The sequence below is a fragment of the Xiphophorus hellerii genome, chromosome 20 (genome assembly GCF_003331165.1).
Source record: "Xiphophorus hellerii strain 12219 chromosome 20, Xiphophorus_hellerii-4.1, whole genome shotgun sequence".
In the NCBI taxonomy this organism is placed as follows: domain Eukaryota; kingdom Metazoa; phylum Chordata; class Actinopteri; order Cyprinodontiformes; family Poeciliidae; genus Xiphophorus; species Xiphophorus hellerii.
The window spans coordinates 9,792,791-9,805,576 of NC_045691.1; the positions used below are offsets into that span (position 1 = coordinate 9,792,791).

The 12,786-nt window shown below is 36.1% G+C and overlaps 1 protein-coding gene and 1 pseudogene across 2 annotated transcripts; one reads left to right on the plus strand and one right to left on the minus strand.

Annotated features, from left to right (window-relative positions):
• LOC116709769 (elastase-1-like) lies at positions 1–2,859 on the plus strand (annotated as a pseudogene).
• A 1,516-nt stretch (positions 2,860–4,375) lies between these two features.
• On the minus strand, positions 4,376–12,408 carry gls2b (glutaminase 2b (liver, mitochondrial)). 2 transcript variants are annotated; one of them, XM_032548425.1, is made up of 18 exons: positions 12,161–12,408; positions 11,628–11,727; positions 11,357–11,478; positions 10,242–10,371; positions 9,971–10,050; positions 9,240–9,403; positions 9,000–9,058; positions 8,387–8,419; positions 8,208–8,266; positions 8,004–8,070; positions 7,831–7,881; positions 7,529–7,705; positions 7,320–7,451; positions 6,548–6,640; positions 6,406–6,467; positions 5,492–5,568; positions 4,913–4,976; positions 4,376–4,787 (listed from the first exon to the last, which is right to left on the minus strand). In XM_032548425.1, exons 1-18 carry the CDS (start codon positions 12,331–12,333, stop codon positions 4,634–4,636), a joined length of 1,797 nt encoding a protein of 598 aa, XP_032404316.1. In that variant the 5' UTR covers positions 12,334–12,408; the 3' UTR covers positions 4,376–4,633. The 2 variants fall into 2 exon arrangements, with proteins under 2 accessions (XP_032404316.1, XP_032404315.1); XM_032548424.1 differs by having other exon boundaries at positions 7,801–7,881.
• Positions 12,409–12,786: the final 378 nt, after the last annotated feature.

Genomic DNA, 12,786 nt, shown 5'->3' on the forward strand with positions numbered 1-12,786 from the left:
CTATCAGTATAAGCTGACCTGAGGGTATAAAAGAGCATTAGACAGAGGTTACCAGGACAGAAAGTTTAAGGAGACTGCAGATATGCTCAGGTTTCTTTTGTTGACCTCTCTTGCAGCCCTGGGTAAGTACCACCTATTCTGTTTTGAAGATTCTCCACAGAAGTCCCATATGGATTTAAATGTAATATTGTTATTTCTTTTGGATATCTGGTTTTTTTTTTTCAGTTCTGGCTGAACCCCAGCCCAGGTACCTGGAGGATAATACTGGTGAGGGAAGAGTTGTGGGAGGAGAGGTGGCCAGACCTAACTCCTGGCCATGGCAGGTATACTTCAAACCCTTTCAGACCTTATAATTCATGTGTTGCAAACTTAACAAACAATCACTACCATAAAGACAAGACAAAAAGGCCTAAAAGTAGCTTTAAAGTTATTTTAAACTACAAGAAAACATGCAAATTTCATGGAACTTGCTTGCTGATATTAAACATGTGAAATCTTCAGCATCAGATTTTAAACTGATCACATCTGCTCTATAACTCAAGTACACCAACTGATAAATGTAAATGAAAGTATATTTCCCTTAAATCTTTTCCTAAAACAAGTCCAAGAATCATTACTGTCACTTTTTCTCAATCAAACCTGGACATTTTCCTTTGCATCTCCTCATCCTCATCAAGCGTTAGATCTTATTTTTAGGAAGTCTTTTTAAGACATTGGAGAAAAGGTTTGGGGTTTGCTTACTAGTGTTTGCAAAACTGTCTCTTGGCCTTTTTCAGATCTCCCTTCAGTACCAATCTGGAAGCTACTTCTACCACACCTGTGGAGGAACTCTCGTTAGGAGAGGATGGGTCATGACTGCTGCTCACTGTGTGGACAGGTGGGAGTCTTATGCATCATGGAAAAGCTGAAGAGAACAAAACCATGAGAAGCATCAATTTTCATAGACCTGAATATACTTTTGATATTGTCCAACTTACTAGAGATTCAGCTTCAAATAACTATTGATAGTTTTATTGTTTTATTTTTTTTAATTAGCTTGGATAAATATAACTGAAAGAAACATCTTGTCTCTTCTGCATGGGCAAAAGATCCATGACTTGGCGTGTCGTTCTTGGAGATCATGACATTAACAACCATGAGGGAAGGGAGCAGTACTTGAGCGTGAGCCAGGTCTACGTCCACCCTAACTGGAACTCCAACAATGTGGCTGGAGGGTTAGTAAGAATGTAGTCTCACCAGTTCTTAATGTGTTCAGGACAAAAAAGACAGACCTACAGTATACATCAAATGCAACATGTTATTAAGTAATCTTGCACTTAAGTTTTAAAAACATGAAGAATTTGTGTAATTTGATGCTTACTTATTTATAATATTTTCCATGTAAAAATAATATTTTATGTTGTTTTCTTCTTTAGTTGTTACTATAACTTCTAGGGAAGTGCAACAATTAAGTAATTACCAGCATAACCGTTGAGGAAAAAAAACGTTTTTTTGTTGCTTAACTTCTGTTAAAAGATATGTGATGCCTATTTCTTGAACAATATGGTTTTAATGGATTTTAGAACAAAATAACATTTTGGCTAGGTGGTTTTATTGTTTTAAAAGAACAAAGAAATATGTTTCTTCATAGAGTTAAATTTTATTCACAACTCACCTTTCAAGAATCTTAAAAAAATTGGCATTTGCTTCCTGCTTCTTGTAGTTACGACATTGCTCTGCTGCGTCTGTCCACTGACGCTGTCCTCAACAACTACGTCCAGCTGGGCGTTCTTCCTCCCTCTGGTCAGGTTCTGGCCCACAACCACCCCTGCTACATCTCTGGATGGGGACGCACTCAGAGTGAGTAACAAAATTTCACACTAACATGATTAACATGGTGGACGTTCAGACAGGCTCTGATATGTTTGGACTGTTTTTCCCAGCTGGTGGTAACCTGTCTGCTCAGCTGAAGCAAGCCTACCTGCCTGTTGTTGATTACAACACCTGCTCCAGCAGCGGCTGGTGGGGCAGCACTGTGAAGAGCTCCATGGTCTGTGCTGGAGGTGGCAGCGACTCTGGTTGTCAGGTGAGCCAACCTCTTTTCAACAAAAAGTGGACAATCATGAGGTTCATAATGGTGTGCAGAGCTACAGAAAAGTATTGACACAGACAGATGGTGATACATAATTAATTAACTGACTTTTTTGTCAGCTTGCACCCACAAACTTGTCACAGGTCAACACAAAATAATGCATGATTGTGAGGTGGAAAATAAATAATGGATGGTTTTGCACACTCTCCATTTTTTAATAACTTGAACAGAGCTCTGTGAGCATGCTGTATTTTTTAACGACCATTCCATGTTTTAAACTTCTCCTTATTACTTATTTCTTTAATTTTGTTGTTATAATAAAACAAAACATGAAAGTTCAAGGGGCATGAATACTTTTCCAAGGCTGCAGGAATAATAAAAGAAATCAAAATAATGACATCCAGTTTTCATGACTGATTTTTAAAAAAATATAATTTTACTTATGCAGGGTGACTCTGGTGGCCCCCTGAATTGCAGTGTCAACGGCCAGTGGGTGGTCCACTGGAGTGACCAGCTTTGTGTCTTCCCTTGGCTGCAACACCTACCAGAAACCCACCGTCTTTACCCGTGCTTCTGCTTACATCAGCTGGATGAACAGCGTTAGTATTTGATAACTCAAGAATTACATAGATTGTAATGGTTTGTGTTTGAACATTGCAACTGATCATTTGTATTTGTTTTTGCAGATCATGGGTTAAGAAGAGAAGCAATATCTGTGGAAAAAAGGAGAACATTCTGGATTCTTTTCTCACTCCATCAAAATAAAAGTCATGAAAATGGCATCTAAATTGTCGTGTTTGGTCGAAGTTTTATGATGAAAAATAAATTAATGATCTGATTCCTGACTGAAAGAAAGAGAAAATCAGAGGTATATCTAATGAATTAAAGATTTAACAATTTAAGGGGAATCATTTTATTTTAAGGGCAATCTGTAAAAGGATATAGCAGTGAACCAAAAATAAAAGAGAGACGTGACAAATTAGCAAATTAATATACTGATAAAATGCATCTCATTTACAAACATTTGTTACAGTATTGGATACAGTTACACAATATGCAGCAAATACTGACTGTAAGGTTATCTCGTTTCCCAGAGATGACACACTTCCAGACCCCAACTATTTTTATGACTTAAGTGTACTTTAAATTTCTCCTTGTCAGCCTTAGTTTTTTTCCCAACAGTTATTCTGGCTTCTCTAAAATCCTCTCACATTTTACTGATTAGTCATTAAATTCACTACTTATTTTAATCCTCAAAATTCCTGTAATCTCAGCAGTGCTTAGCTTTTTATGCAAAAGCATGCTGCTCAGATAAAATGATAGAAAATAAACAAATACATTAATAAGTCCAGTTTTTTGGATGTTGTTGTGTTGTCTGCTCAGCAGGCTGGCCATGCACTTTCTTTTAACTTTCAGGACCTGCTGTTTACAAGAGATCTCTCTTAATGCAAATAAAGTCCTGATCAAAATCTTTTTAAGTTTAGTCTCATGCTGCCACAGCGCCACCTGGTAACTGAAAACTGAACCACTAGTGGTGTATAGACAAACTGCTATACACCACTATAAGGATTGATAAGGAACTGTTATCAATCATAACACTTCAAAAACATCACTTTATTAATGAGATTTACAACAGAGTACTACTAAGCACATTTCCAGTTGTTTATCATGTTTCAAACTTTCAACATTAAACAAAATACAAATTGTGCAATTCTGTATCGTAAACATGCAGAATTTATGCAAATACCTGTGGTTTTGGTTTGAGTTTGCATGCATTCATGTTTGTATGTGTGCATGTAGTTACAAATGCCAGAAAGTATTTCTGAATAAGCCTCTGTGAACATCAAAGGCTAATGAAAATCCCCTATAAAGGAATGGCTGTACTGGATTGTGTAGAAAAATGACTAATTATTCTTTGATACTTATATTCGTGATCCAACAGGCCATGTAAGAAAAATATAATTGTAAAATATAGAGATTAAAGTCAGTTAAAGCACTTTATTAACACATGTTTATAAATCATACAGAAAGTTTTAGCTTTAAATGGATATATAAGCGAAAAACATTGCGGGCAGGCTGATGCTGGATTGCAGCAGTATTAATTTGACATTTTCCTTAAATATTTTACTTGACACGTTTTGACAAAGTAAAATAGCTTATATAATAGCTTACACCAGGGGTCTCAAACTCCAGTCCTCAAGGGCTGCTGTCCTGCAGTTTTTAGATGTGCCACAGGTACAAAACACTGGAATGAAATGGCTTAATTACCTCCTCCTTGTGTAGATCAGTTCTCCAAGCCTTGCTAATGACCTAATTATTCTATTCAGGTGTGGTGCAGCAGAGGCACATCTAAATGTTGCAGGACTGCGGCCCTCAAGGACTGAAGTTTGAGACCCCTGGCTTACTCCCTTGATATATTTGCTACAGTATGCGTAGTTCAATTACATTCATTTAGTCAGGATTTTTTGGTTTGGTGCTTGGTTCAAGTTTAACAATGAGCTTCCACAAGTTCACATAGGTTTCACAAATGTGCTGACATGCTACTATTCTGCTTTAAAGCTATCACACCATGCCCTCAATTGTATCCAGTTTTCGGGGATGTTCAGCCTCACTGTGTTGCATTTCCTGCTGTTTCCAGTCTTGGTATTCTCTTAGCATCTTTGCAACTTCTTCACGTCCAAACTGCATAGCGTCATCAACTGGAAGGTTCCCCCACCTGCAGTGAAATTTAACAAATTATCTAGGAGAATGTTGCCAATTCAGACATAGAGGGCATGTTTAAATGCTTGATAGCCTCCACGACATTAAGAATAAGGCAAAAGAAGAAGTAATTATTCAAACCTGTCTTGAACAAATGGATCAACTTTGCAGGTATCAATGAGGAACTTTACAACATCTACGTGATCTGAGAACAAAAAGGTAGAAATAATTACACTTTCAGATTACGGCCAACCAAGTCATTTTTAAAAAGTTCAGAATGGGCTTTATTTATTTGAGAAAAAAAAGAATTTTGCATAAGTTTTCTACTGTATTTAAAAATATGATGAGACTACATATGGAAACTGACGTACAGTGACTCTGGGAAAAAGAAAGCACAAACAAAGAAGCAGGTACACTGAATCCAGAAAGTATTCACAATGATTCAGTTTTTTTTTACATGTTTTTTCTTTATTTCTAGTATTTTTGATGATCATAGTTTACAGAAAATTTCAAATTCAATATCTTGGAAAATTTTAGTATTTCATAAGATCAATTGCAAAAAGGTATTTTAAACAGAAATGTGAGACTTCTGAAAAAATGTCTATGGAATGAGTACTTGGTTGGGCACTGGCAAAGACAGATAGGTTGATGGATACCAGACAGCTGAACATTTCATTTCCAAAAATAACTAATGAGTTGAGAGGTGATGGAGGAGCTCACCCTCTGCTGCAGCAATGTGTAATGCTGTTCTGGAGTCGTAGTCTTTCAGATCCATGTCCATAGTTGAAAGGGCAAATCTGAAACATAAGTCATTTTGACTGTTCACTAGTTGTGTTTGATTACCAATAAATATTAAGAATAATTTAAGGGTATATAAACATGAGAATAAATGTTTGATCTACAACATTATTGGGATATTATGAATATCAGAAGGAAAATTGTTCTGGATCACTCCAATACAAAAAGTGTATTTGCTGTTTTCTGAAAGATTTCAAAGATCACAGTTTGGTTTGTGTTCATAAAGTTATAAGGAAAACACATTTTATCCTTTTTAAAGAATATTAGCACTTACTGCAGGGGGAGAGGTTATTTTTTACGTTATTGTATTGACCTGTATTGATTACCATGCACATCAAAGCACAAAATAATGAAATGTACTACTTAATATTATATTATATTAAGTATATTACCGATTGTTTATGCATTTAATAGCACCTATGATGAAGTTAATCAAGAGGTCTTCAAAATAAGTTCAACAATAAGCAAACCCTTGAAAAAACATATATCTAAGTGTAATTTATTGACCAAACAGCTATTGTGCAATAGTTACACAACTCTGCACTCACTGCCCACTTTATTGTGTACTGTTGTAAAAGACTAATTACATACTTAGACATACATTTTGTGCACATACCACTGTTATAAAAAATATTTATCTCCTTTTATTGTTTGTCATAATAAGCACTAAAACAAATATGAAACTACAACTGGTGGAAATCTATGCCAAGCAACAGTTCATGCTTATAACTTTAAACAGAGTTCCTCCTTGGTTCAAATTGTTATTCATATTGTTGTGTTATTATTCAGACCAGATATAAAGAAACAGGACAAATAAAAGCCAAAGCTTTGGGTACCTTCTCAGTGCTGACACATCCCCACTGAAGGCAGCAAACATTAAGTTGAAAACAGACTTGTTCTGAAAATACATTAAAGTTGCATGAACATAAAGTGATGTATCTAAACATAGAAATTACACACAGAACAAAAGCAGCCTACCCTGTCATCTCCATCCTGCCGGCGGGGGTCTTTCTTCTTTACAAAGTGCCTCAGGTTGTCGTAATTGTGAAAATTGAACTGTGAAACCAACTCCTACAGATGCAGAACAGAACAGGATTACTTTTTTATAGTCTTCAGGTCTAAAAGCTTGAGATTCCCCTATATTATTCATCTTAGCCTCTGTGACCATTTTTATGATAAACAATACAGAAAGTCTTGAGTTATGGTCCCCTGCATAATCTCAGAGATACAAGATTCTGCCCTTTGATCATTTATGTCTTATCAATTCAACCTTCAGCCAAAGTGTGTCTTCAAAGTGATAGCATATCTTAAAATTGCTAAAAGTAAACCTTGGGTAATATTCTGTCACAAAAAATAGTTTACTCTGCAATCATTCTAGGCCCAGGCAGAAATGAGGAAGATCATAGTTGGACCTTGATGTTCTTGATAATGACATAAGACTTTTGCACAAGAGGGGTTGTGTGGATTTAGCACATGTAAATTCAGCAACAGAAAATGTTCATCTTCTTGGCACAAACTAACCTAATACTTAATCTGCCAAACAACCACATTCTAACCCATCTAACCCATTCTAACAACATGGTAACAATTACATTGTTCAGCGCATATACAAGCATGGTTGACACTGCTAAGAGATTCCTCCTGGCTATTATTGTTTGAAGCTGTGTAATTCTGCAGATAGCATCAAGACCACAGGGAGGAAACAGAGGAGCTTATATGTCTCATATTAAACAAACATTGTTGTACTTGCCTGACAGAAGTGTATTCCCCGAACACTGTTCCCAACTCTGTCCAAAGGTGGGGACCAACACATCACTCCCATTACATTAGGGATCACCAGCAGTATTGCACCAGACACTCCGGATTTTGCCGGTAAGCCCACCTGGAAGAGGAGATCATGAATGGTTCAGCTGAACAACAATACATACTTTTAGCTGTTCTGTGTTAAGTCATACTAACATGAAAAGCCATCTGGCCAGAGAAGTCGTACATGCCACAGGAGTGCATGAGAGTCAACGTGTTTCTCACTGCCTCTGCACTCAAGACTCGCTCGCCTGTGATTGGACAGATCCCTCCATTAGCCAGAGTAGCAGCCATGACACTTCCTGATTCACAGGACACCTCAACGGAACAAAGCTGGAGGGAAAAGAGTCACTCAAGTCACAAATGATTCAACCTAAATAATTTCTATTTCAGTTCAACTCAATCTTAAATCATAGAGGAAGACGCACCACCTTTTTGATGAGAACAAAGAGTCTTACCTGGAAGTAAAAATCGAGGGCATCAATCATATCAGCTCCTGAAGGAAAACACTGGTGAATAAAACATAAAAATCAGAGCTTGACATTGTAATTCTAGATAGCTTGTACAAATTTAAAGAAAATATCACCAAAACAAATGCAGAAGAAAATACACTTAATGTGTTTTAGCAGACCTTCTTCTCTTTCATGTAGTAACCAATGGCAAAATTTCTGTCACCAGTTTCCTTTTCTGACTGAAACCTGAGAAAGACAAGCTGCCGGGGTCAATAATGGGTTATCAATAATGCATTTAAGAACTGAAAACATGATGTGTGTAACAGAATAACTATTGGAGCATGCATACAAAGAGTCAAAACGTTTAGATATGATGAACTCACGTGGCATTGCTAAATCCAACATATTCTTGACCGGCCATTTTTTTCACAAACTCCATAACCTGGGAAACAAAAAATAATAATTTCTTCACATTAATACAACTATGAAAAACTAAATATTTGTGCCATAATTTTAAAATGATGGTTTCATAAGAAAGGGAAATTCAAGGCACATTACTTACATAGTCAAACTTTTCTGCCTTATTTGAGAGAGGCTGGAAATGAAGAAAAACTTTGATTGTAACAGTCAATTTATTTATGACCTGCTACACATTATACATCATGAGCAGCTTTATGAATATATTACTAATGGCATAATATACCACCCTGCTAACAGTTGGTGCAATAAAGGACACATAGGCAGCAATAGCTCAACTTTGGGTAATATATCAAACAGATATGGAGTTAGGAAAACTGCTCCATTTTAGATTTTCTGTTTTAAATATGTAAAATTAATCTTTAAGACTTCAACGAGAATCATCTATATTCAGACAGTATATTTAGAAAATTATTTTTAAACTATCATCGACACTGCAGACACTTGTACCCTGCAGATTGCTGAGTCAATCTGCGGGATATAAGCATGGCTTTTTGCTATTATTCAAATATGTCCAGAGCAAATGTAATGTTTTCCAGATATTCATTTGAGATGTTCATTTGAAAGACCAGCAACAATAATTTAAATAACCATAGCTGTTTTTGTATCTCTAAAGCAGCAATTGATTTGTACTAGAAATAATTTTGTTTGTTGTTTGCACATGACCTACATGTGACTAGTAAAATCAACATGTTCACCTTGATAAGAGAGCTGATCAAAATGGCTCCAGCATTCACCATGGGGTTGTGAGGCTTATCTAGATGAGAGTCAAATGAGATAAACACAAAGTTAAATAAGAGTTCTGAGTGACAACTGGAAAAATATAAATGAATTAATGCTTAAATTTAAACCATGTACATGTACAGCATTATCATACACTGACAGAGTGATGAAGGTTTTAGTAGTGAAACAAGGTGGTGATGACCTGTTATGCATACCTTCCTCATCAAGAGAAAGAACATTGAACTTGTGTCCACTGGGCTCCATGCCAACATAGTTGTGAACCTTCTCTGTTCCAGATTCATGGACAGCGATGGCATACTGCAAGGGCTTCACACATGACTGCAGACAGAAGGGCTGCTTTGTGTCACCAACAGAGTGCCTGACAAAAGAAGATGAAAAACACTCTCAAATATAGTTAATATAGTTATTATAAATACAAATATTTAATTAGCTAACTGGGGGCATTTTTGAAGCTTTTTCTGGAGTTTTTGATTGCATTAAACCTATGACTACTTGTGTGCTGATGGTGCTTTGGTATGCAATGTCTGGGTCATCACCTTTACAGATATTTCCATTGCCTTTGATAATATGTTTGCTCAACACCTCAATTCTGGGCATATAAATGTTCAACATGTACCTTACTCTAAATCAGGGGTCTCAAACTCCAGGCCTCGAGGGCCGCAGACCTACAGTTTTTAGATGTGCCACAGGTACAAAACACTGGAATGAAATGGCTTAATTACCTCCTCCTTGTGTAGATCAGTTCTCCAGAGCCTTGCTAATGACCTAATTATTCTATTCAGGTGTGGTGCAGCAGAGGCACATCTAAAAGTTGCAGGACTGCGGCCCTCGAGGACTGGAGTTTGAGACCCCTGCTCTAAATGATATTTAGTAATAAGTCTAGTCTAAGTACTAAATGGTCAGCAAAAGTAAATGTAAATCATACCTCTGCCCATCAACTGTACATAAAGAAACACCCCATAATTCTGGACTGAACTTGGCCAGCTGAGGGATGTAGTCAGCAACCTGAAGCCACAGTTTAAAACAGAAAAGCAGAACATGGTAATGAAAGATGTAGCAGCTTTTAATGTAAAAATCTCAGTTGACAAATTTTAAGAGAGTGGAGATAAACATGCTAAGTTTTGAATTTAAGATTTCAAACATCAACACTAAAGTCAGATTTTGATGAAATAAAAGGTCAAGCAAAATAAAATTACCTTCCCATCACTTTGTTCTTGCACTGTCTTGTAGATTTCATTGATTTTCTCTGCAAACACATCAAACTCAGGGATGATGAATTTTTTTCGGAAGGCCTGGATCAGCAGAACGATGTTGCCACCGACACATCTGAAAATGAAACATAACAAACACAATAATGGTTAAAATTCAAATTAACTTCAATATTATATTTTCTAAATATGACAAGACATTACACACATAACATAAAACAAGCATTGAACATTATGACAATCTCTTGTTTGGTTAATTTAATATTTTTACAGAACAAACTAAAATAAACAATTTCAGCCTGGGGCAGAGTGGCAAATAATTTTGCAAATGGGCAAACAAATGCACCTCAATGAGGTAGGACAAAGAATGAGAGGTGCAAATAACATATTAGATCACATGGCATAAATTTATTTATGGTACATTTCTCATTAAATTTTGAGGTACTTAAAAATACAACAGGATAAGTTAGCAGAGAGGTAATTATGCAGCATTACACAGACCATAAACCTTGCATTAAAATGGAATATTGGATTATTGCTTGTAGGTCAGACTAATAATAGTTTGGTCTCATGGTTTCAGAAGCCTGGTGATGAATGGAAACAAAACACAATGAGGCTCTTAGTGTTGTGGTAAAGATACAATTGTGAAGAGCTTTAGAGGATCCTGCATCTATTTTGATACTTTAAAAGATCATAGGAATTTAAATTGAGGCCCAGCAAAAAACTGGATGTAGACCTTGTATTTAAAAGTTGGCCTGAGGTCCCAACTCTCATCAGAGAAAATGGAGGTACGACATGAAGTCTGGAAAGACTAATGCCTTAAAAATACAACAGTACTTGAATTGTGCTGATGAAGCCTGCTGACAGATTTCAAAGACAATGTTAACAAAATATTAACAAATTTCTCAATATAATTACAACTGGACCACTGCAACTTAAGTGGTAGAGCAGTTTGACTGTCTTATCACTGACTTTTCCTGTCCTTGTGAATTAGATTATATTTTGTATGCTGCATTGGTGCACTCTATTTAGCACGATCTGGGAATGTATCTCAGGTTTGAGATGAAAATTCTGTAGGATATTAAATGCTAATATTATCTCACCTGTGGAAAAGGTCTCTATCCATCATCACCTCACCAACAGAGTCCGTCACAGCCTGTCGAAGCTTCTCCATGCACTCTCTGAGCCGAGGGTCTGACGGCTGAAGGCCAGTTTTTTTCAGGGCCTACAAACATAAAATCAGATTCAACCTTATCATCTCTCCAGATGCAATGTAAAATCCATATAATAGTATTTGTGTAATAAATTGTACCTGTTTCTAAAAGGCATATGGTATCAATGAATGTTTAATATGCAAAAAAAAGCTATATTTACAGCATTAAAGTATGAAATGGGCACTTGGTCTCTTCCTTCGGTGATGGTGTAGAAAAGCATGTTTTCCACTCCAGAACTGGGAGATGTGGAATGCATGTTCCTGAAACGAAAAGTAAAGACTATAAGACAAAATATTCATATTGTCATATTTTCATTACTCAGAATCGAATAACCTTCACTGTCCTTTATAATCATATTATTACAATGAAATTAGGAAAGATTCTTAGCTGTTTTGTGCTTTGTAATAAATAAAAATGAAAAAGATAGAATTTATATATAACATCTCTAGTATATGTTTTTTTTTCCTCTTTTGGACTAAAATGAATTACATAAGATCTTGAGAGCAGTGTTTATCCTAATATACCCAATTTGAAGTAATACAATAATTTATTTTAAGATTCTTCTCTATTCAGCAATTGATCAATTTTATTTGCTATAATAAATGAACCATAGCCTTCGACTCACTAACAGGTTATTTATCAACTGATAAAAAGTTAATATATAACCAACAAGTACCGAACAGGGGTACTTACATTTTATTATGGAAATGATCCGCGTGGGTGTAAGTTCGTCGCTGAAATGTAGTTGTTGAATTTCTGACCAAACAACATGCTGGATGTATGGGGAGAAAATTCCTCATCGTATTTGTATTTTTGGAAATAAATTGTAGAAGTTCTGACAGTCGCAGCGCTTTGAGGCAGTACATGGTTAAACGACAGCAACAAACGTGGAGCTCATAAGAGCAGCAGGGTTGGCTGAGAATGATCAGCCTGTAAAGCCCCAGTTGATATGTCAAAGTCCTGCGGGGGTCACTGATTTCCCGACAACAGGAGTGCAAACACTGTGCTGCTTTCAGGTTGTGTCGGGATTTTTGCATGTCTGGCATTTGATAGTTAATTTTTCAGGATGTAGGTTACAAACAAGTCATCTGGCGTTTATCACACAGCTAGTTATATTTGTTTGAGCTAGTAGCTGAACAGAAATATAAACCTGTAAATAAAAATGATCGAACAAGTCGAGTAATTATCTAAATTTATTGTGAGATGTATCACATTACTTTGTATTGGTTTGTCATAGTGAAATATCATACATAAGGCATAAATTAGGTAACTTTTCATTTAGAAACATTTAAATCTTTATCTCTTTATTCATAATGTTC